The sequence below is a fragment of the Aulonocara sp. 'chitande type north' Nkhata Bay genome, linkage group LG4 (genome assembly GCF_057382095.1).
Source record: "Aulonocara sp. 'chitande type north' Nkhata Bay isolate Kocher_YH1m ecotype deep benthic linkage group LG4, A_spYH_male_GT1.1, whole genome shotgun sequence".
In the NCBI taxonomy this organism is placed as follows: Eukaryota; Metazoa; Chordata; class Actinopteri; order Cichliformes; family Cichlidae; genus Aulonocara; species Aulonocara sp. 'chitande type north' Nkhata Bay.
In genome coordinates, this window is record NC_141347.1 from 33765995 (window position 1) to 33788715 (window position 22721).

A 22721-nucleotide genomic window follows, 5' to 3' on the forward strand; every position below is an offset into this window, starting at 1 on the left:
CACTTACGCAGTGTACCTGCACCGTTCCAAAGCAAACAAAGCCAACGCTCAAAAACAGCTTGTAATCTTTTGAAATCATTCTCCTTTTCAACCTTTAAATCACTGCTATTCTTGTACCATCTCAGGTTTAAATACATCTTAATTTTAAAAACTCAAACACAATTTAATCCAAAGAAAATTAAAGTGAAAGATTTCCTGAAGAACTGACTTTGTTCTGTTTTTTCCCCCTTTTTTTTCTTTCTTTACTTTTGATAAGATTTAAATGACTTGCTTCAAATTAGCTTCTAACATGCTAAGTGGACCACTTGCAAAGAGGACAGTGTAGTTCCACATCTATTGCTATAATAAAAACTGCAAAAAGTTATTTGTTTGTCTAGCATAAACTTTTTTCTTCCTCCACCTGTTATCGTGCTGTTTGTACTTGAGTGATAGTGGGGTAAATATAATCAACAGACACTTGATTTTAATTGAAAATGCCAAATGAGATTTTAGCTCATGGGGGAACTATAAGATCGATGGCTCAGTGAAAAAGAATCACAACTCGCCATAATTTCTGTTGTGAGCTCTGGTAGATTTTCTTTGTGTACAGGCTGTGATCAGCTGACCTGTGCTGCTGCTGCTTTGATGTTTGCTGCTTTTTGTGGATTTGCACAAGTTTATTGGTTGAGAACCCGATGTTCCCACCTCTGTAAAGGATGGGATTTTTATGTTAATGTCAATTTGACAAGCTGAACGCATTCTGTACTGTACAGGAGACACGGCACGAGATTGATTGACAATGCGCTGTAAAAATGCGCTGTAAAAAAAAAAAGCATGCAAAATTGCACACAAAAAAAAATCTGCGAAACAGCGAGGCCACGAAAGGTGAACCACATTATAGCGAAGGACCACTGTACTTCATAATTACCATCACACATTTGTTTTATCCTTTACTGCACACTGTTCATACAGGACTGACCGGAGGGCAAGAGATGGTTGCCATGGTAATGGGAGTGTGTTAAGAAATAGAGAGATATTTTTTAATGCGTATCTGCTCGTTAGATTGTTTTATGAGAGGCCCAGACTTGACTAGGTCACAGGCCGACCAGAAACTGCATGTTTTTGCAGAATATGGGGAACAGACAGAGTGAGACTAAGTTTAGACAGGTTGCCCTGGCAACAGACCTCAGAAAGGGGAAAGTATTGCAAGCTGCACAGGACGTTTTAGTGCACAGGCATATTAATAAATCAGACAGAAAAGAGGAACTTGTACCATATAAGGAATTTTTGTATTGAAACTGTGACATGCAAAGTACCGAAATAACACCATATAAGACACGTTGAGCTTCAAATATTAGAGATCCTGCAACTGGCGTTTTGGGCTGTGCAGGGGTCTCTCTCTTCCAGAAGATGATTGAATAAAAAGAAATATAAATGTTTTAACACACTATGTGTCTTTTTTTTCTGTTCTATCACGGCGACAAAAGAATCGGGGTTAATATTTGGTGTTTCCGCCCGGTTCTCCTTGCAACAGAGAGAACAAATGTGGCCGAAAGTTGGATCTGATATGAGGCAAACAGAAGACCGGTCTAAAAAGGTAGGCACAAACCTGTTCAGAGAAAAAGCAAATCTGTGCATATTGGATGAATTCTAAATTATCTGTTCGCTGAGTTGCTGATCTTAACTATTAAATTAACTCAGTAGTGGTAAAACTAAAGTCTTGAGAATAAAGTAAAACTTTGAAGCAATGATAATGAAACTTGGAGAATGACAGTACTGAGTTAAAAGGGATATGGTATTTCATGGTAAAAGAGAAAAAGAAGTTATGTGTGTTTAGGATATTAGGTAATTGGTCATTTTTATGGGTTTAAGTCCCTATTGATCATAAGGTTGGACCTGCATCGGACAAATAGTTCTGGTGGACTTTTGGTTTTTGTTTCAAATTATTATAAAGTATCCTAGGACGTAAGTTTGACTTCTAAGAAGTGCATAAGCTTCGAGGTGGAGACCTCCCACTTTTTACAGACGTGTAAAAAGACCCTCCGGCGTGGGTAATTACTCCAGGTGGCACCTGCCAAGATTTGGGGCCTTGGGCTAAAATAGCCAGTGATTGGATCACTTTGACGTTTGGAACGGTATCTGCACTTTTTTGGGCAGCAAAGGTTGGATCTCTGGCGTTGGATGCTTTTAAAATTAAAATAGGGTGTTTAGAAATTGGGCCAGGCACAGTTTGTAACTGATACTGGTTAATTGATCACAAAAAGGTTGGACCTTAGCATTGGACGCTTGTTAAATTTGTCAAAATTGTGTAGGATTTTGTGTTGAGTATGTCAAGGATCCCTGTGTTTGTTGTAATGACTAATATAATATATATAATATTATAATAATATATTTGTAATATAAAATAAGTATTTTAGGTATTTAAAAGAACTTTGCAATTTAACAGTGATTTAAAGGCTGAAAGGATGCTGAGTGTGTGTGGCTGTGTGTGTGTTTCAGCAAGGAAGAAGCAGGAAACTGTGAGCTTGTGACGTTGCAACATGAAAGCAGAGAAATTAGAGACTGAATGTCTTAAAAAAGTAATAAAATGATATTAATTACATATTTAGTGTGTCAATACAGGTGGACTCTTTTCAACCTAAAAACATGAGTACAGCGGCAAAAGGATAGATTAACAGAATTGGGACGCGGAACAGGCCAGCCTTTGGCTTGAAATTTTACAGCTTGACCTCTCATTCTGTCCCCATCCCACTATAACTCTAGGCAAAGGGGATTCACAATTTTAATACATAAAACTGTTAATTTCACAGTAATTAAAACACTTATAGATACAGAGGGTAGATTTCTAATCCTCAAATTATCTATACTTAACAAAAAGTTATTGTTACATCCTGTGAGGCTGTGGGAGTGTGTGGGCGTGGTGTTGTCTTTTCCCTCTCCTCCTTCTTTCTTGCCCCTCCCCTTGTCTCTCTCTGCCCCTGCCTTCTCCTTTAGGACACACCTACTGCTCATCTGCCCTCGTTACCACCAATTACCCTCAGAGGTGATAAGCTGGAGAAGAGCAGTGGGAGTGGGAGAGGCTGCCGGTGGATTTCCTCTGTGCTGGTCAGTGTGTGATACTGGTTTAGGTATGGAAACGGCCTGCTGCGTGTGATCAGCCCCACCGTGCGTGGCTCTTTGTGAGTAGTTTTTAACCGAGCGGTGGTTTCCCTTAAGTAATGGCGGCCTCCATTATTTTGTTTAGCCTGCCTGGTTATTGTTAATAGCAGCGTTGCTGTCTTTTTCTGTTGAAGCCTTGTTGTTTTCCTTTGTTGAAGTGGTCACTATCTCTTTGGGTTGACCTGTCTGATTTATCATTAAAGCAGCGGTGCTGTCTCTTTTTGTTGTTACCATTTATGTGATTGAGGTATTTGATTATAATAAAGATTTGTTTTGTGTGACATACCTCTGCCTGGCGTTCTTTTCATTTCACCCGGATCAAACTGATTTTTGCAATCTATGATAGGAATTACAAGATCAATAAAATGGACAGTAAAAAAGAGTACAGACGAGTAAGAACAGAAGAAAGAATGAATGCATTTAAAAAAGATTTATTGAAGGAAAACTGGGGTGAAGTATATCAGGAACAGGACGTTAATAGTGCTTATAATAAATTCCTTAGAATATTTACATTACTGTACAATACCAACTGTCCAATAAAGCAATATAGTAGGAAACAGAAATATATGGACTGTCCATGGATAACAAAAGGTCTGCAAAATGCATGTATAAAGAAAAATGCTCTATACAGAGAGTTCTTAAGAACGAGAACTAAAGATGCTGAAATCAGATACAAAAGATATAAAAATAGGTTAACTAATATACTTAGATTTAGTAAAAAGGAATACTATAAGAAGCAATTAGATATAAATAGAAATAATAATAAAAGATTATGGGAAATCCTGAACAGTGTTATAAAATGTGGGACTGGACAAAAGAACTATCCCAAGTATTTCATTTGTAATGACCATGAAGAATACAATATGGATGTTGTGGCAAATAGTCTCAATGAATTCTTTGTAACTGCTGGACCAAATTTAGCAAGAACAATCACTCATCCTGGGAAAGCACAGGAAAAACCCGATACACTGATTGTGTCACGGTCTGGCTGGCAGACCGTGGGGATGTGGGGAAAGGAGGACCCAAAACGCAGACTCTGCGATGCAAACAGTGCTCTTTATTTACAGTGGAAAGCTGTAAACACAATAACTCCCCGTTGCTCCCTCGAACCCCGTGCGCGTGCTTCCCTCCGATATCTGTGCTCGTGCTCCCCGCTGTTGTGTTTCCGCACCCCCGTGCGTGCTGCCTCTCCGGACCACTCCTCCTCCTGTAGGGAAACCAGAGACGCAGCCGTCAACACTAACCAGCACATATACGCACAGCACAGACCTACGCTAACACACACTGACTTGGTAAGATAACTCAATGATCCCGCGTCGGTGGGAGCTCCAAGACTCTCCTAAGTAGCTCCCCCGACGAGCCCTGATCAGCGGCAGGTGTGTGGCTTCGGGTGTGGCCAGTCCCTCCGCAGGGCCACACCCCTCAGGCCTGCAGGTGGCCGAGCTCCATCCTCCAGGCACACCCGCAGACATACACACCCATACCTCGCCTAAACATATGAGTGGGACACAGACTAACACAGCACAGAGAAACACACATATGTACACGCACAGAGAAGGAGAAACGACACCAAAAATACATAATAATAATACGCAGGTCCATGACTGCCCAGGGATCCTGGGTCGCCCAGTCCCAGGACCCTGACAGATTGACAGAAATCCATATTCTATGTTTCTCACAGCCGTTGATGAAAATGAAGTTCTTGAAATTGTCAAAAAATGTAAAAATCACAAATCTTTGGATTGTAATGATATTGATATGATAGTGGTTAAAAGAGTCATTGAGGCTATTATAAAACCATTTACATACATCTGTAATTTATCATTTCAAACTGGTCGATTTCCAGACAGAATGAAAATAGCAAAAGTTATACCTCTATACAAATCTGGAAACAAACACCATTTCACAAACTACAGGCCTGTCTCTTTACTACCTCAATTCTCAAAAGTTCTTGAAAAACTGTTTAAAAACAGACTGGAAAAATTTATAGATAAACATAAACTACTCACTGAGAGTCAGTACGGATTCAGATCAAGCAGATCAACATCATCGGCACTATTAGATTCAATAGAATACATCACAAATTCCATAGACAAAAAGCAATATGTGGCTGGGTTATTCATAGACTTGACAAAGGCATTTGACACTATAGATCATGATATATTAATAAGAAAACTGGAACGTTATGGTGTCAGAGGGGTAGTTTTAGATTGGGTCCGGAGTTATTTAAGTGACAGAAAGCAGTTTGTGAAAATAAATGGTGGTTGCTCCTTATGTATGGACATTGCTTGTGGTGTACCCCAAGGGTCAGTTTTGGGTCCAAAATTCTTCAACTTGTACATTAACGACATCTGTAAAGTGTCCAAAGTATTAAAAATGGTTCTCTTTGCTGACGATACAAACATTTTTTGCTCTGGTGATGATCTGCAGAATTTATTGGAGGATATGACTAATGAAATAAGTAAAGTGAAGTTCTGGCTTGATAAAAACAAATTATCATTAAATTTGAATAAATCTAAACTTATGTTATTTGGAAATAGTAGTTTAAATACTAATGCAAAGATTCAAATAAATGGTGTTGATATTGAAAGAGTCAGTGAAAATAAATTTCTGGGGGTAATAATAGACTTAACTGGAGAGCTCATGTAAGATATATTCATTCCAAAGTATCACGAAGCATTGCAGTACTAAACAAGGCAAAACAGGTATTCGACAGAACATCACTTCATATTCTCTACTGTTCACTGGTTTCACCATACTTAAGCTATTGTGCAGAGGTCTGGGGCAATAACTATAAAACCACATTACATTCACTTTTTACTCTTCAAAAGAAAGCAATTCGAATCATCCACAATGCAGGTTATAGGGAACATACAAACCCACTATTTTTGCAGTCTGAAATATTGAAAATTGACGATATAGTGAAATTCCAAACAGCACAAATTCTATTCAAAGCAAAAAATAAAGAACTGCCAGGTAATATTCAGAGTATGTTTTTTTTGAAAGAAGGAAGTTATAATTTAAGGGGTTTTTGTAACTTCAAAACAATGAAGGTACGTACTACAAGAAAAGGCTTTTGTGTTTCTGTTCAAGGAGTGAAACTATGGAACAAACTGAATATGGAATTAAAGCAATGTCCAAACATAAAACTGTTCAAAAAGAGTTATAAAAATATGATCTTCTCGATCTATAAAGAAAAGGAAAATATTTAAATTAAGTGAATGTCTCTATTTAAAAACAAACAAACAAAAAATTCATGATGTGATATTATAGTATATAGTATATCAGAAATCTGTTCACTATTTTTATTACAAATTATATCAGTAAGGAAGCTGACTAAATATTCACTGATAATTTATGGGACAGGGGTGGGATTAAATAAGTGTATACTTCTTCCCACTCCCTTTCAACATGTAAATTAATCAGAATGTTTTTTTGTATGTAATTTGTATAGTATATTTTTTTTCTCTCATTTCTTTTCTAAATGTACTTGTATATTGTTCACATGTTGAAATAAATTACCAATCAATCAATCAATCAATCAAACTGTTACTGTCCCCCACCCTCATCGCCTAGCTTTTATTTGGGGACGTAACAAAGTGGTGGCTCGTCTGGGATTGGAATGAATGAAAGGAATTGAATTGATTACAAGTGTGAACAGGTGTTTGTGTGTTGTGTGAGGGTCGTTTGACTAGCTGCTGCTGCTCTCCCCAGCTAGCACAGGGGAGTGTCTAGCTGAGCATTTGCTCTTCCTTCGGACACTCGTTTTTTGTTTTGTCTTTGTTATTTTTGGAGCAAACCCGGGTGGGGATGAATTCTGTTGGGGGTAGGCTTTTCGGTGCCTTTGGCACTTGATGATTTGCCTTTAATGTGGCCTCGAGCCTGGTATGCTCCAGAAGCTAGGTCAGGCTAAATTCTGAGTAGGCAGGACTGGGGGGGAGTGTGGGTAGAATTTTAGTTAATGTTTGACTTGACACAACACATTTTATTGTGTGTGTGTGTGTGTGTGTGTGTGTGTGTGGCGCCCAAATATTGATGACCCCTCATTCTTCTGTGTGTAGTTTGGTATTTTTTGTTTTTTGTTTTTTTGGCACCCTCTGATCACCTAGATTGCTCACTTATTGTTGGGGGAGACCTCAACTTTGGACTGAATAAAGAAAGACAGGCTCAGTACAGCTGGAACTCAGCGTAACTGGCAATCCCACAAATATAGTTACACAGTATTTGAGCGATTATTTACTTTGCGACACATGGCGTGGCCTTAATCTCAATAGTGGGGAATATACTTTCTTCTTACATATTGTTAACTAGTGATGGGCAGATGAAGCTTCATGAAGCACTGAAGCTTTTCATCAAATTGGTTCACCCCAGCACAAAGCTTCTTGAAGCTTCATTTGCACTAGTAGGACATCTACTGGACGTAAAAATATTGGCATGAATTTGAAGAGCGTGGCCTTTTGCACACAGCCTGTAAATGTCAACAACAAAAGGAGTGTGTAAAACATGTATATTGTAGTGATGGCAGTATACTGTGTATATTTATACTGGCAGTATGGAAAATGATTATTTGGAAAGGTTTAAAATGGAAATGATCATTTACTGTGAGGTGTGGTTGGGGTGTGGACAGTGGTTGTGCTTTTGTAACGTTGAGGTATGGACAGCTACACACTGAGGCGTAAGTCCTGCCCATATTTTATTCAGTAAAAACTAAATTTTCACTGCTTTTATGGCCTTTTTAGTGGGGAGAACATAGCTCGGATTTAATGATTTAACAAATCTTTTGAATCCTTTGTCCTCCACAATGCTAAATGGCTAGGAGTCCTCAATCACCATGCTAACCAGGTCTTCATCTATTGAAGATTGTTCTCCTGAGGAAAGACAATAAAGACAAAGCACAAATATAAATATCACACACGTAACTTATAACAGCTGTATAGTATTGTTATATCATTTAGTAACATTACTGCATGCTATATTATCATGGCATTTGATGGCTCACCTGGTCTTGCTCCACAATCGGTGTTCCCCTTATTCTCATGCAAAGCTCTGTAGTGCCTAAGCATGGATGAGGTGTTGTTGTTATATCCCAGCTCCCTGGCACATAGCAAACACTTCACCTTGTACAAAAGTAACGACAGCTTAACATAAATTGTATTGCACCATCAGTATTATGAAAATACGTCTTCTGTAGAAATTTACATACACCCTAAAAAATTATTCAGGGGCTTAGTAAATATCATTATAATTCTAAGTTAGATGACCTTGATTAAATCTTTGAAAATCACAAACGTGTTATCTTGAGTTGAAAATACTGAAAAGAATGCTTAAATTTTCAACACCAGTTTGAGTTGAACTGAGCTCTTTTGTTCAAGTTTATTTAAAAGAAAAAATTCTGTATTTGAAACACAGGGTGCATTATTTAAATCTACTCAATATATCTCATAGAAAGTACTCAAAATAAATGAGACACTGGTATTCATACTTATCATTGTCTTTAACTTTAATTATTAATGGTTCAAAATCAATATAATTTTGGGGCGACGAGTGTATGCACCCCATGTGAACTCCAGCCATGGCATCTTCTGTGAGTTGGTAAAATATTCATTCACATGCCCATCCAACTCATAGATTGAAGTGATGATCTGCTGAGCCCATATGGTGCCTTTTGAGGAAAAATGTATTGGATATCATATCTGACCAGTGGATCACTCTGGACAGAATAAAACTGCAAAATAATGGGATGCTACAGAGATTTCTCACTGACCTGATTTTGGATAAGACACGAGGAACACATCGCTGTCTCTTATTTCAAAACTCTGAAGAGAGTCTATGTACTCTGCAGTTGTGTAACTGGAGAGAAAGTTATAGTTCTTATACCGGCAGAGACGGTTACTGAGCTGCTCAATCTTAGTTCCGAATCACACAGGCGGATAAGGAGAGACACAGTTTATGTAGTTCTTCACCCCATGTGGCAATAGAGATTGAAAATGTGACGTCATTCAGGGGTAAAACCGCAAACAATACTGGGAACTCGTGGTAAGAGTTAGCGCACGCAGGCTTTCAATTGGACTCAGTTACACAGCGATAAAAATAAACACAAAAAGTGGCAAGAAGCTGTTGTATTATTAACTGCAATAGCCGGTCGCATGACAGCCACGGAAAGCCGACGGGTAAAGAGATCGGTTGTTATCGGATTACGTCGTTGAAGAGAAATTGTTCGAGCCATGTTTCCGAAGTAACAAAGAGGCGACTGGATTGCAGCCATTCAAAGACCATCGTACTTATCATAAGTTTACCAGTCTCACAAATCGTCGTCATAAATACACATTCGTTAACCGTTTATTAATAGGACCTTTGAGCTCAATGGTAATTAATTAGCAGTGGAAATAATTTCTGGTTCGCATTACAGAAATGTAGCAGTGACAACAATATTGTATGCTGTAATCGTACTGGGCAATTAGTGATACAAAAAACCTGTTTTATCCTGTGAATAAAAGTATATGTTTTTGTCAGTGTACCATAATAACAGAAGCGAAACGCAATATTGTGTCAGGACAATTCACTATTTATGCACAATAAATAAAGGAGCATAGCGCGACAATTTCTGTTCAGCGCCAGACTTGCTTGTAACCTATAACACCAGTTATGTTATGAAAAATGATGTATTAACAACTACAAAACACTGACCTTTGTGGAAATGCTTGGAGCAGACTAACCTGTGAGCTGGAGTGTTCTGGGACGTTATATTTGGTCTTTGAATGGCTGCAATCCAGGCCATCCGTCGTGTCTTTGTTACTTCAGAAACATGGCTCGAACAATTTCTCTTCCATGATGTAATCCGATAACAACTGATCTCTTTACCCGTCGGCTTCCCGTGGCTGTCATGCGACCGGCTATTGCAGTTAATGTTGAAAATCTCCCAATTCTTTTAATCTTTGGGCTGAAGAAAGGACAATACTCGGTGTATATATGCTCAATCAACAATCATTTATTTCCATACAATTCAACACAAAGAGCATTAAAACATCCGGACGGGAGAGATGCTGCCAGAGGGTCAGGCACATGTCTCAAAATGGTGGCAACTTTTATAGCTTCTGACAGCCCCCACCTAGTCATAAAAGCTACATGTTCACATGTTTTTCTACTTCTTAGCGAGACTGGCTCCTGACCTTGGCTCCCTGTCTTCCTACAAAGGTGGTGGTATGGAATGTGGTTTATCTCTTCTGCCCTAGACGCAGAGTCTCCTTTCTCTTCATGATTCAGCAATAAAACATGTCAAGAACACAGTGTGAGACATTCACAGCAGATCAAGGATACAGAGTGATGCACATTTATCTAATAAACTAATATGTAAATATGTTCTGTTAACTCAAAAGTATAATGAGAACTAGACTACATACACAGCACACCATCTCAACTAAAGGATAATATATGTCCTACAGCTGTTAACATAATTCAACTACATTGACTATGGTCATAAAATAACATATGTTTTACTCATAATCTTCACATTAATAATACAACAGCTTCTTGCCACTTTTTGTGTTTATTTTTATCGCTGTGTAACTGAGTCCAATTGAAAGCCTGCGTGCGCTAGTAACCCTTGCCACGAGTTCCTAGTATTGTTTGCGGTTTTACCCCTGAATGACGTCACATTTTCGATCTCTATTGCCACATGGGGTGAAGAACTACATAAACTGTGTCTCTCCTTATCCGCCTGTGTGATTCGGAACTAAGATGGAGCAGCTCAGTAACCGTCTCTGCCGGTATAAGAACTATAACTTTCTCTCCAGTTACACAACTGCAGAGTACATAGACTCTCTTCAGAGTTTTGAAATAAGAGACAGCGATGTGTTCCTCGTGTCTTATCCAAAATCAGGTCAGTGAGAAATCTCTGTAGCATCCCATTATTTTGCAGTTTTATTCTGTCCAGAGTGATCCACTGGTCAGATATGATGTCCAATACATTTTTCCTCAAAAGGCACCATATGGGCTCAGCAGATCATCACTTCAATCTATGAGTTGGATGGGCATGTGAATGAATATTTTACCAACTCACAGAAGATGCCATGGCTGGAGTACACAGGGGATGAATACACTCGTCGCCCCTCTCCACGGCTCTTCACATCACATCTCTCCCAGGTTCTCATGCCTCCAGGACTGATGGACAAGAAGGGAAAGGTCAGAGCTGTATAGACGCTCAAGCAGCCTGAAGAAAGAGCAGGTTTAGAGATGTAGTATGACAAAGTTCTTTAAGTGGTTAAAAATATAATTTGCTCAGTATTTATGAGTAATTGTATGAAATGATAGATACATTTGTTAAAGAAAAGCAAAATTTTATTGAAGTTTTACTGTTAAGGAATGGCATTAAAGGATTAGAGGCAGTATTTGTTCATATGAAATTCAGATGTTTTTTCTTAGTCAGTTACATAGCACTAATAGCACAAATAGCACACAGCTTTTTGAAACATAGACACTCCTGAGTAGAAAAAACAAACATAGCAGCAAGTAGAATGCTCAAATGAAGCTTCAAAATGTGGTTTCCATATCAATGGGTCACCTTATGGTGACAACATCTAGCTTTGATATACAACCAATGAAAACAAGTTTGCTTATAAAACAACTGTATATATAAAACTTCATATATAACTTTATATATAAAACAACTCTTAAAACTAGTAGAAATTACTAAACTGCTCAAACTCAAGATATTGTTAAAGAATGAGTGATTTTGAAAGTGGCATGGATTCTGTTTTTTCGTTTTGTTTTTATGTCAGATTGTGTATTTGATGAGGAATCCAAAGGACAACATGGTGTCTTACTATCACTTCAGCAACAGCTTTGCAGACCTTGAGACTCCTCAGAGCTTTGCTCAGTTTTTCGAGTGGTACCTGATGGGAAACGGTACGTGTCTTCATCTCCACTATCTGCCTAATGATGATGACCAAGAAGAGTCCAGGTCTGATAAATGATAACAGATATCAATGTGATCAGGAAGAACTGAAATTGATTATTTCAAACTGAACTGTTTGACATACTTACCCAAGTGCACAGACTAAGGGATAATAGCACATCCATATAGAAAAAAAATATATATGGCTTTATAGTCAAAGGAGCTTGCAAAGAAAAGCGTCTGGACCTCTCATCTGAGAAGCTTCTTCAGTTCTAAGGTCAAATGGTGGAGAGTCCCAGATATAAACCTAGTGGGAGTAACCCCCCACAGAGGGACAAAAGGACCCCCTGATGATCCTCTAATCGCCTGACCCAAGGTGTGAAACTGGGTGTGGGTCCCAATCAGCCAGAGTATCGGGTGAGTTCATTGTGAAACCTGGCCCCACCTTATCATGCGGATTCCTGAGATCAGATGAAGAAGCTTCTCGGATGAGAGGTGAAACGTCTTCAAGTAACTTAAAGAACTGTCCTAATTTAGTCATTTTTAGCTAAGCTTTACTCATTATTTTTGAGGCAACGAGTTTCCTTAATTTTTTTTGAGTTCTGGGAACTAATTAGATTTTACAGTGTATACAGCATTATTAGCATGATTAATAATAGAAAGTGTTAAATTATTTTTGAGTTTTGTCCATCAGAACCAAAAGGGTGGATTGATCATGCCTGCAGTCATGCTGTAGGTAACAACTGACTGTGACATGTGGGTTGTATCTGAACTCAATAAAATGACAATGCCAAATAACTGGATGCATTATACCACTATACAGTTTTAGCATCATCCTGGTTTGACCATGTCAGGGAGTGGTATTCAAACAGAGACCAGTACAACATCCTCTTCCTGACCTACGAGGAAATGATTTTGGTAAGATGTTTCTTTACACTTCTGTTGTTCCTAAGGAAACACTCAAAACTGGCAGAGTTTAAGGTTCTTTTTCTGTTGCGTTCTTGCTTTTATTTCAGGACCTCAAAGGATCAGTGAAGAAGATCTGCAACTTCTTAGGGAAAGACCTGACTGAAGCTGCTATCAGTCAAGTTGTGGAAAAAGCTAAGTTTGAGAACATGAAGAATGACTCGAAAGCAAACTATGAGCACCTTCCACCAGAGCTGTTCAGTGGGAAATTCCTGCGTAAAGGTAACATAACAGACCTGCAGCTGCTGTGCAGACAAATGTGATATCAGGGTATCAGGTGTGTTTTTGTCTTCATTACAGGTCAGATTGGAGACTGGAAGAACACACTGAGTGTTGCACAGAGTGAAAGAGTGGATCAAGTCCTTCGGGAGAAACTTGGTGATTTGCCTTTAAAGTTCATCTGGGAATAAGCAGAGCAGCTCTTCAGGGTCTCCCAGTAAAAATACTGGCAGTGGCATGTTGTACACCTCAGGCCTCCTAGTAGACACTCACAAGATTTTCAGTAAACTTCATCTCTGTCCTGAGGCCACTGAGATTTATACTCACCCAACACTTTTAGTAGATACACCTGTTATCAATTTGAAAATCCTGTGTGGCTTCATTCTCGAGTTATCACATTTACAAACTTGGGTGTCCACCTGTCCGTTCATTAGGGTGACAAAAATATCCCATCAGTGTTGTAAAAAAAGTAATAGTAACTGTTATTCAAATATTAAGTAAATTCATTTTCTTCTTTTATGAAAAAAATCAAACAACCATCAGACTTGTCCCTTGCAAACAATTTCCCGAGTTTATGTTCAGTCACTTGCTTCAGATTATATTCGAGCATCTTCTGACTACTCTGCCCATGAGCAAGCAGTTTTCAGTCACATCCACTCCTTGTTTATCAAGCTCAGTGTTGTGTCCGTTGTGCTCAGCTATAAAATGCTTTATGACATGTTTTGAACTTCAGTACAAGAAATAAAACACAAGACATTAAAGGTAGTTGTATAATCTGCTATTGCCTTTATTGAATGTCAAAAGGAATTCACTTGTTTCTCAGTGAAGGATCAAGGCTGTTTTGGTCACTGAAGCTGACTCCACACTTCAATTATCATCATCTGAAATGAAAAGGGTTCAACATAAGTGCAAGAAGAATCTGATTTATGAACAATGAACACTCAAAAACCAAAGACACACAAACTTTGGAATTTATAATTTAAAAAAAAAAAAGTGCAGACAAATGCATTTCTTCACCGTGGAATTGAATTATTTCATTTATAGCATTTGAAAGATGAGCTGTTAAAAAAAAACCCAAAATGTTTCTTTGAGGTTACAGGCTACTTTTTCTTTTTTTTCCTTTTTAACTCTGAGTAACTTCTTGTGACCCCAGAGGTTCATGTGATTGGATGTTCCAAAGAAAGTGTTCAAAAACAATGACAGCAATCATAAATAAAAGAATATGTCAAAAAAAATAGCCACTGGTCATTTCATAATCACCATGTTTCTTGTTAATGCAGCATAAGGGAGCCACTGGAGAGAAAAAGACCTTCTCAACCCCAGAAACAGACTTAAGAATTAAGTTTTATAAAAAGACCAAAACACTAAGAGAAAATGTGATTTTATCAAATTCCAACAGTTTCTTGGATTTTTACAGAGTTTATATCTGTTCTCTGACAACTAAGCATGCAGTCTGGTCCAGTACAGATGTGATAATGTTACTCCACAAGGTTACACCAAAATGGGCTAAAAGTGACAAAACACTCAAATTTGAGCACCAAACACTGAATGTGCAAATGTAGCATGCATTACAATCCATTTAAAAATATGAATTAGTTAATCGACTGGCATTTGTGGCCCTGACCAATGAGGGCAGCAGCACCGTCAGCTGGTCGGGCACATCCCTGCTGTCCTGTGTGTAAGAAACATTTGTACCTGAAGAAATCCTGCACTTGTATTCACCGCTAACACACACCAGTGACAGAAACCATTTTCACACCAGCACCAACATGTTAAACTGGAACATCCTGTGCTTCCCACACAAGCTTTAGTTCAACCTCTATTTAAAATAGGAGCTAAACCATACCTTCTTCCTCCTCGTCTTCTTCATCCTCCTCCTCTTCCTCATCTTCATCAGAGCTGAAGGTCCCATCAGGCAGGCTGTACACACGGATCACTTGCTGTAGATGAGAAACAGAATATCAGCTTGTGAGCTCACACACCTCCCAGCTGCCTTTCAGTTCTGCTCTCTGCGCCGGCTCACCTTGTTCGGGTCCTTCAGGATCAGGTACTTGCCCTCGTCCAGCTTGAGGCAGATGTCGATGACGCAGCGCAGGATTCCCCAGGCGTTCTCCATGCTCAGGTTGATCTGGCTGGCGAATTCATTGGGTTTGAACTGCTGGGTGCCCAGGATGACGTGGCGAGCAGAGTCTTTCACGTGGTACCGAGAAACGTACCTGGAGAAACCACAGAGTGATGCAGAGACAGTCAGTCCAGCTTACTGCCTTGGCCTATGAGCACTGCAAGAAGGAACTGGATTGCTCCTCAATCAATGATTGGTGAAAAACCTTTTTCTGCATCTTAATATTTAAATTAGCCTCCTCTCCTTTAACACACAGAATCGGAATCTCGCTCCTCACCCCAGTTTCAGGTACTCTGATCCAGCCAGCATGGCGCAGCAGGTCCAGCGCGCCAGTTTGTAGCTGTTATTCTTCAGCTCGGTGGCCAAGACGGCTCCTCTCTGAGAGTCCAGCTTCTGACGCCAGTCCACACCATTACAATACTACAGGACAAGACAAATCAGACGCACCAAAGCTTATAAACAGAACAGCATATACTTAGCTGAAGGAGGAGGTTAACTGCCTGTGAACAGAGGAGTGGCTCTAGTAGCGGATGCCTTAAAAGCATCTGGAATAACAAAACTGCCTTCATTACAGCAATATTTCACAGAGTCTGAATCTGGAGATGTGTCACCACTTCTGATTTTTACTCACTGAAAATTCACATCAGACAGATGCAGCTGAGAGGTACAACCATGGTTATTTTTAACACAGCATAGACTCTGTTCTGTGTGAGGTGAAACATCTGGAAGGACCTATGTCTGTATGAGAGCTTGGTCTCCAACAATAGACTCAACCCACAAACATAGCTGACCATAGGTTCAGAAGCACAGAAGGAGTCCTACTTCCTTTTGCTGACATCTAGTGATCAAACATGTGAAGTACAGAATGCAGCAGTTTTTAGAAGCACGTGAAAAAGACTGAGAAAAAACACATTTCTGGTTTTTTTGGAATTGCCATTTAGGCCTATTTGTTTTCTCCAGAGCACCTTCTTTCCTTATTTTTCTAAGTTTTTGTAAAAACGGTCAGGGAGATATATCGAATACATTTTAAGCTGAGCAGATGAAGACGCTGCACCTAGCAAGGGCTTTAATTATTTCGGGCCATTTCCTCGACTAACAGACAGATGAGCCTGACTGACTAAGCTCTACTTCATTAAACCCGTTTCCTGTCTTACCCTGGAGTCCCACTCATTCAGAGTCTTGACGTTAATGAAGGACACTTCTCCACTGGCTCCAGTCATCACGCCATCGTGCTCACAGCGGACGATCAGATCGATGTCTTCTCCGAGCTTCCAGTGACGGTACCTTTAACACAAATACAAAATATCAGGAATTAAACCCAGGAATATTTACTACAGCAGTTACAACAGCCTCTTGTTCTGCTGGAAAGATGAGAAATTACAAATTGGTTTGAAGCTACTGAACATACCGGTAAGCCACAGATGCCACCTCACTCTTGTCCATATCCTCCTCCACAAATGGGTTTGAGTTAGGAAACTTGTAACGGTCTCCACCCTACAAGAAAGAAAACAAAGACCACTCACTTTCATGAGCCAATTTTGTTTAAGGCTAGCTTAGCTTAGCACAGAAAGGCGTTGGGGCTTCCAGTCATGTGACTTCGTACCATGCGTAAACACTGCTGGCTGAAGTTGTGGTTAATGTACGTGGCCTCCATGGCCAGGTTGCGAGGAGAGTTGAAGGAGTTGCCCTCATCCTGGGGAGGCTCGTTGGCAGTCTCACTCACAGTTAGCAGATCTGAGGGGAACATTTGGAGATCAGAGCGTCAGTATGGCTGATAGAACTCAGTCATGTTCACTGGTGAATGTTTTGGGGCATTTTTTCCCCACAATGAGAACGTCTTTCAGGGTTGTAAATATATGTTACATTCAAGTAAACAAAATGCGGGGTAAATAAAAGAGTGGTTTAAAAATTCTCATTGCAATCCTTCAAATTTTCTTCTCTGCAGAAAAACACCTGGGTCATGAGCTGTTCTCTCAGGCTTTATTTACAGTCAAACTTGTTTTTCCGAGCAAACTAAGTGTAAAACATCAGAGTGAAACCAGCTGCTGGTGACTACAGGTCGCTCACCAAAGTCTGAGTTATCTCTCTTGTCGAAGAACAGCTTGTTGCCCACTCTCTGCACGATGATGTCCCAGGAGTTGACTGAGCGCGTGCAGCACATCAAGGTGGCCAAGATGGCATCAGTGGCAAACACGTTACCCTGAGTCTTAGCCAGCTGGAGGGAGGAAAGAAATAAATAATCATGTAAGAAAGCTGCCAAACACAGGGTTCAGACAGCAATGCATTTTCAGGCAACATATTTTTTTACCTTGCGGATGACGGGGTCGTCGGTGGTAGTAACAGTGTGGAAGATCCTTTTGATGCTCTTCAGCTGCTTCTCGTTGCGGGTGGTGATTCGATCAAAGGCCTTATCGTAGTACTCCAAAGCACCACAGCACTCACTGCAGGAAATGAGAAGTGAAACCTCATCATCACCTGCATTTCCCCCCTATAATAATCTATTACAAACAGCGGCTCAGCTTCACCTACATGTCAAGGGGGTCAGACACCTCCATGTATCTCATCTTCATCAGTCTGGGGAAGTCCATCTCCTCCTTCACCTCCCAGTCACTCCTAACCTCCACAGAGGAGTCTCTGGGCTTCAGCTGCGCCTTCGTGAACAGACAAGGATGTCAAGAACAAAGTCAATAACACCACAGTACAAACACACCTTTGAGTCTTAAAACCTTGAGATCACATTATCTTTAAAAATGGGTTTAAACATGATGTGAGCCACAAAAGCAATCATACCAGAAAAAAATGTAATTCTTACTGTTGGCAAGGGCTGAGATTTAAAGCAGCATATGCTGACATTACTTTGACTGAGATGCACTACAAAACTAGCCAATATTAAATGATACGAGGTCAGGCTCACTGGGATTTATTTACTTCTTAAGCTTATTTGTGAAACAGCCAGAGTGTGAAACTCAAATTTACGCTGTGGCCAATATTCTTTCTGGACTTCCAGTATCAGTTTACCTTCCAGTTATTTTCTCGATTAATTGTTTACATCATAAAAATGAAAAAATCCAAAACAACCTGAAGCAAAAACACATGAACCTTCCCATTATTACATCACAAAAAATTGAATTTATATTTCAACAGTAAATAAACACCTGGGATTTTTGGTCCCATTTCTGACGGACACCAAACTGCTTTTGGAACTTCTTCTGCAGCCGCATTCGCTCTCTGACAAGACAAAAACATGGGATCAAACTTCAAGATGTGACGATTTCACCGCCTGTGACCAAAAGCGTTCAGATGTGCTCTCCTCTCACCTCTCTTTCTGCTTAGCGCTCTTCGGGAGCGTTTGCATGTTGAACTGCGTCATGTTCCTGCGGTCTTTGTCCCTGCGCAGGTTCCTCTGTGAAAACAAAAACATACTGTTACCAAAGTCCTAAAAGGTTAGATTAAAAACATTTAAATATCACCCACTCTGCGACGATCTGTCGTACCTGAGCAAACCTCATGCGGTTCCTCTGGTAAGCCGTCTTCTGGGTCTTGGCAGTGTCCACCAGCTGGAAGCTCGTCTCATCCTCCTCGTGAAAGTAGGCGTACTGACTGCCGCCTCCAAACTGAGAGGAATATTTATCTGAGGACAAAATAAACATAAACAATTAAGAAATCAGCAAGAAACCACAAAATAAATTGAAGGTTTTTTGATGATGTTTGAAATGCTTGTGCAAACAGAAAAGTAAATCAGAATATAAAAGAGAAGAAACTGTGATATCATACAAATAAAACAGATGTCGTGGTCTAATCCTGCTGATATTCTAATGAAACACAAGAAATTATCTTTTCCACATAATTTAGGTGTAACAGATTCGCTTGAAAACCAGCTACATTCAAGTCTATTTTCATCTAAAAACTTTATTTTAGATATAAGAAAATCAAAGAAAATCTGCCAAATAAAACGTACCAAAGAGGCAGATTTTGTACAGCTAGGGCTGTTCGATATAGCGATATATATCGGATGATGATAAAAAAAACGTCTATCATTTCCTATCACGCTATCGTTTGTTTCGTGGTGTTGTGAAATAAACTGTTTACGGCAATATTTGTTCATGGTTTTGATGGTCACTGTAGTGGCTATATTAATTTCTTAAAGTTCTCTCTTTCTCTTATATTTAATATAACCACACTACGGACGGACAAGCGCCTGTTTTTATGAGTTGTCATTAGCAACAACAACGGTAAAACCATTGCGTGGCTCCGCTGTCCGCTTGTTTGTTTTCCATGTAAACTTTTCACAATAAAGCTCAAGATCCTGTTGAGACTTTTCAAAATAAACTGAATCATGTGAAATAGTATGCAGAGAGTTTATGGATGAGAAGCAAAAAAGAGCCGCCAGGTGCTAAAAAAATAAACCTTAGACTCAAACGTTAGAACAGGCTTTTCCCCGCAGCACGCCGTGTAATAAATACAAAGAAAACATCGGCCGTTACAACCTATGTGTAAAAATGTATAGTTTCATGCATCGTTTAAAACACTCGACTCCAGGTAAAGGACGCCCAGCTGAAAACACTTCACGCCAAGTCGAACTGCCCGAGATTCATCGAATTTACAGAAAATGTTACATTTTTGTGATTCATATCGTTGTCAGGACGATAAATGTCTTATATCGGGATATGAGATTTTGGTCATATCGCACAGCCCTATGTACAGCTGTGACTTACTTGTGTATCTCTTGTCTTGGTAAGTAGCTCCGGTCCAGTCTGCAACCTACCAAACACAAAACACACAAAGTCAGTAAAAAAACAAACCCTGGAAAACCTTTTTCCTCTTTTCAGAGCAAAACTGATAACAAACCTTTCCCAGACGATCTCCTTTGCTGAACGGCTGGTAGGGCATGTCTTTAAATTTCTCAGGGACCGCACAAGGACCCCAGCCGGATGGGTTGTCCTGGATCACAGGGGCGTGGAACTTCGCCATGGCCTGAAGACAGAGGGGAAACGGAAAAAGACGACAAACCCTATGAGACCAAACATTAAAAACCTTCTGGGTCTAGCTGACTGATGGTACACATACAGGGTCTCAGGCAATGAGCAGCACTGATTTCTTCAGCAATGCACTAAAAGAAACAGGCATTGATCAGCTTGCGCAGTGGGCTAGTCATCACTGACCCCTGAAAGTCAACTCCATGATTTATGGCTATAATACAACATATTAAAACAGTGACAGGATTCTTCAGTTAAACAAATTTTCATTTTAGTTACAATTTTGGCTTCCACTGATTGTTAAAACCGAATTGCAATAATTATTTTCTTTACAACAATTGCCTTGTTTGAGTTTTTATTTCATTTATCTCCTGCATAATTAGCCAATATAAGCAAGTCTTTTGGGATAGTTTCTTCCCACATTTCTCTTTTCTTTAGGTGGTGGATCTAACTGATGTTTAGTTGTGGTTTGCCCCTTCTCAATTTTTGTTTTTTTATCATTAAATGCTTTTAATGTGTCATGCTGTAGTATTTCCCACCATCTATGGATCCCTTTGACAAAAACAGAAAGAGAATTCTGGTACATGAGTGCCTAAAAAGTACTTACATAGCTCGTGAATCAGTCATTACAGCTGTATGATCAACATAGGATCCTGCAGTACACCACTTGGGATCCTATGGTACAAGCTGTTGCCTAAGCATGTAACAAACACCTTTTGAGCTATTAGCGTGGGTGGAGGGTGTCTCTGTTACTCTATAATTAAATCAGCAGGGTGCCGTGGGGTTTCTATACCACAATGCTGTTTAATTACAATAAAGCAAAACAGAAGGGCTTTTGAACAAAAATGAATGTGTGTGGATGCACCCCAAATGATTTTAGTGTGGGGCAGTTTGACCTGTAGAAATCTGGTCTACTTTTGACACTCAAGGCTCAGTTACAGCACAGCAAATGCTGCATGCCCCACAGACATGAACCACAGGCCACAAATACAGTATTTAAATGGTTTAAATGTTGATTGACCCACAAGTGGGACATCTGGGCCATTTCAGATGGACCTGAGGTTGCATTCATCATACTTATCCTGAGTCAAGCCTAAATATAGGCCAAAGGAAGCTGCAAATGTAGGCCACAGCTGGGTCAAATATTTCTTTGTAAGGTTTAGGTGGTACAGTTAAAAAAAAAACAAGGAACCGGTATTGTGTTGAGCCCTTCAAGATAACATCTGGCATGCTCCCACCAACAAAGAACCGCTCTGTGGCTAAAATAAAACATCTCCTACTAACGCGGTGTCTTTTAAGACCGATGAACAAAGACCAATCAAGACAATCTCCAAAGCAGATTGAGTGCGCAGTAGACCTGACGTGGATCATTTCATCATCCTGTAATGCTGCATTAAAGTTGGTAACAAAGTAATGATCGGTGCTCACTGCTGGTACATTCACGATTCTAAGATTTCAACCATAAGCACGTCCAAGGACATTATTTTATCGTTTGATTTGATGTTTAAGATTTGTGATATTAAAAACGAATAAATGGGCTCTTTACGGGCTTTCGGTAGCCAACTGGTAATAATCGCTGCTTAAAAACTAGACATACTAAGACTAAACGCACAGTTGCTAACTTGAGATCAGCCGGTGTAATTATTTAAAAGAAATAGAGCAGCATTGAAACGCTTTTTCTGCACCGTTAGCTCATTGTGGCTAACGCTAACCCTAGGCACCGCCAGGTGGTCATGCTAGCAATGCTAAGCTAACCGGGTGGAGCGCGTCACGCGCGTAAACACAAAACTCTGATGTTTGACTGAAAATGCTGCTAAAAACAGGCGCTTTTCACACGTCTGTGTGTGCTTTCTCTGCTCTTACCGTGAATTCTGTGTCAGTATATGGAGTCTTTTAATCCAGCAGTTTCTCTGACGCTGCTCTGCCCCAACACAGCGCCGGTATGAAAGGAAGTGCGAAGGGCCGTATAGCGCTGTGTTTCCTGCAGTGTTACAGCAGCAGCCGACGTAGTACGTCAGTTGTTTGTTTGTTTTTTACCGTCGTCTGAAATGAGCGTTCCCTAAAAAGTAAGATAACTGCTATTTTTACATTACATGAAAAAAAAAATACAGGTTAATGTATGTAATTTTAATAATTAATTAGGCCAAAGAGCAAATAAATGGTTGAATGGCCTTTTGAAATGTTACTCTCAAATTCTATGCTTATGAAGTTTAATTTTCAATATTGTTAAAGAGAAATACAACAATCATTCATACATATATACTGTAGATCTTTGGATGTTATATAATTTTGCATATTACTACATTTTTAGCCAATTTTATTTGGGTTTCATTGGCTAATTTTCAAGAGATTTTTTAAATCCCTTTGCGTTAGTTACGTGTCCTTTTATTTTGAAAGAACGCATCGG

At 39.6% G+C, this 22721-nt stretch overlaps 2 protein-coding genes and 1 long non-coding RNA gene across 5 annotated transcripts; 1 reads left to right on the forward strand and 2 right to left on the reverse strand.

Annotated features, from left to right (window-relative positions):
- Window positions 1-3488: 3488 nt before the first annotated feature.
- On the reverse strand, window positions 3489-8257 carry LOC147333122 (uncharacterized). Its single transcript, XR_015128870.1, has 3 exons — window positions 8138-8257; window positions 4428-8006; window positions 3489-4345 (listed from the first exon to the last, which is right to left on the reverse strand). It is a non-coding gene; the product is annotated as an uncharacterized LOC147333122 (long non-coding RNA).
- A 1038-nt stretch (window positions 8258-9295) lies between these two features.
- LOC147333123 (amine sulfotransferase-like) lies at window positions 9296-14437 on the forward strand. Its single transcript, XM_086290091.1, has 6 exons — window positions 9296-11017; window positions 11120-11319; window positions 11916-12042; window positions 12855-12949; window positions 13048-13219; window positions 13298-14437. Exons 1-6 carry the CDS (start codon window positions 10876-10878, stop codon window positions 13405-13407), a joined length of 846 nt encoding a protein of 281 aa, XP_086146217.1. The 5' UTR covers window positions 9296-10875; the 3' UTR covers window positions 13408-14437.
- eif3d (eukaryotic translation initiation factor 3, subunit D) lies at window positions 13980-22330 on the reverse strand. Of its 3 annotated transcripts, none has more exons than XM_086290089.1 (16): window positions 22178-22330; window positions 20187-20312; window positions 20054-20099; window positions 18833-18969; window positions 18656-18741; window positions 18494-18566; window positions 17868-17983; window positions 17647-17779; window positions 17406-17553; window positions 16942-17072; window positions 16747-16832; window positions 16493-16622; window positions 15616-15758; window positions 15240-15432; window positions 15063-15156; window positions 13980-14097 (listed from the first exon to the last, which is right to left on the reverse strand). In XM_086290089.1, exons 2-16 carry the CDS (start codon window positions 20307-20309, stop codon window positions 14084-14086), a joined length of 1653 nt encoding a protein of 550 aa, XP_086146215.1. In that variant the 5' UTR covers window positions 20310-20312; window positions 22178-22330; the 3' UTR covers window positions 13980-14083. The 3 variants fall into 3 exon arrangements, with proteins under 3 accessions (XP_086146215.1, XP_086146214.1, XP_086146216.1); XM_086290088.1 differs by having other exon boundaries at window positions 17868-17989; XM_086290090.1 differs by lacking the exon at window positions 13980-14097 and adding an exon at window positions 14794-14888 and having other exon boundaries at window positions 17868-17989.
- Window positions 22331-22721: the final 391 nt, after the last annotated feature.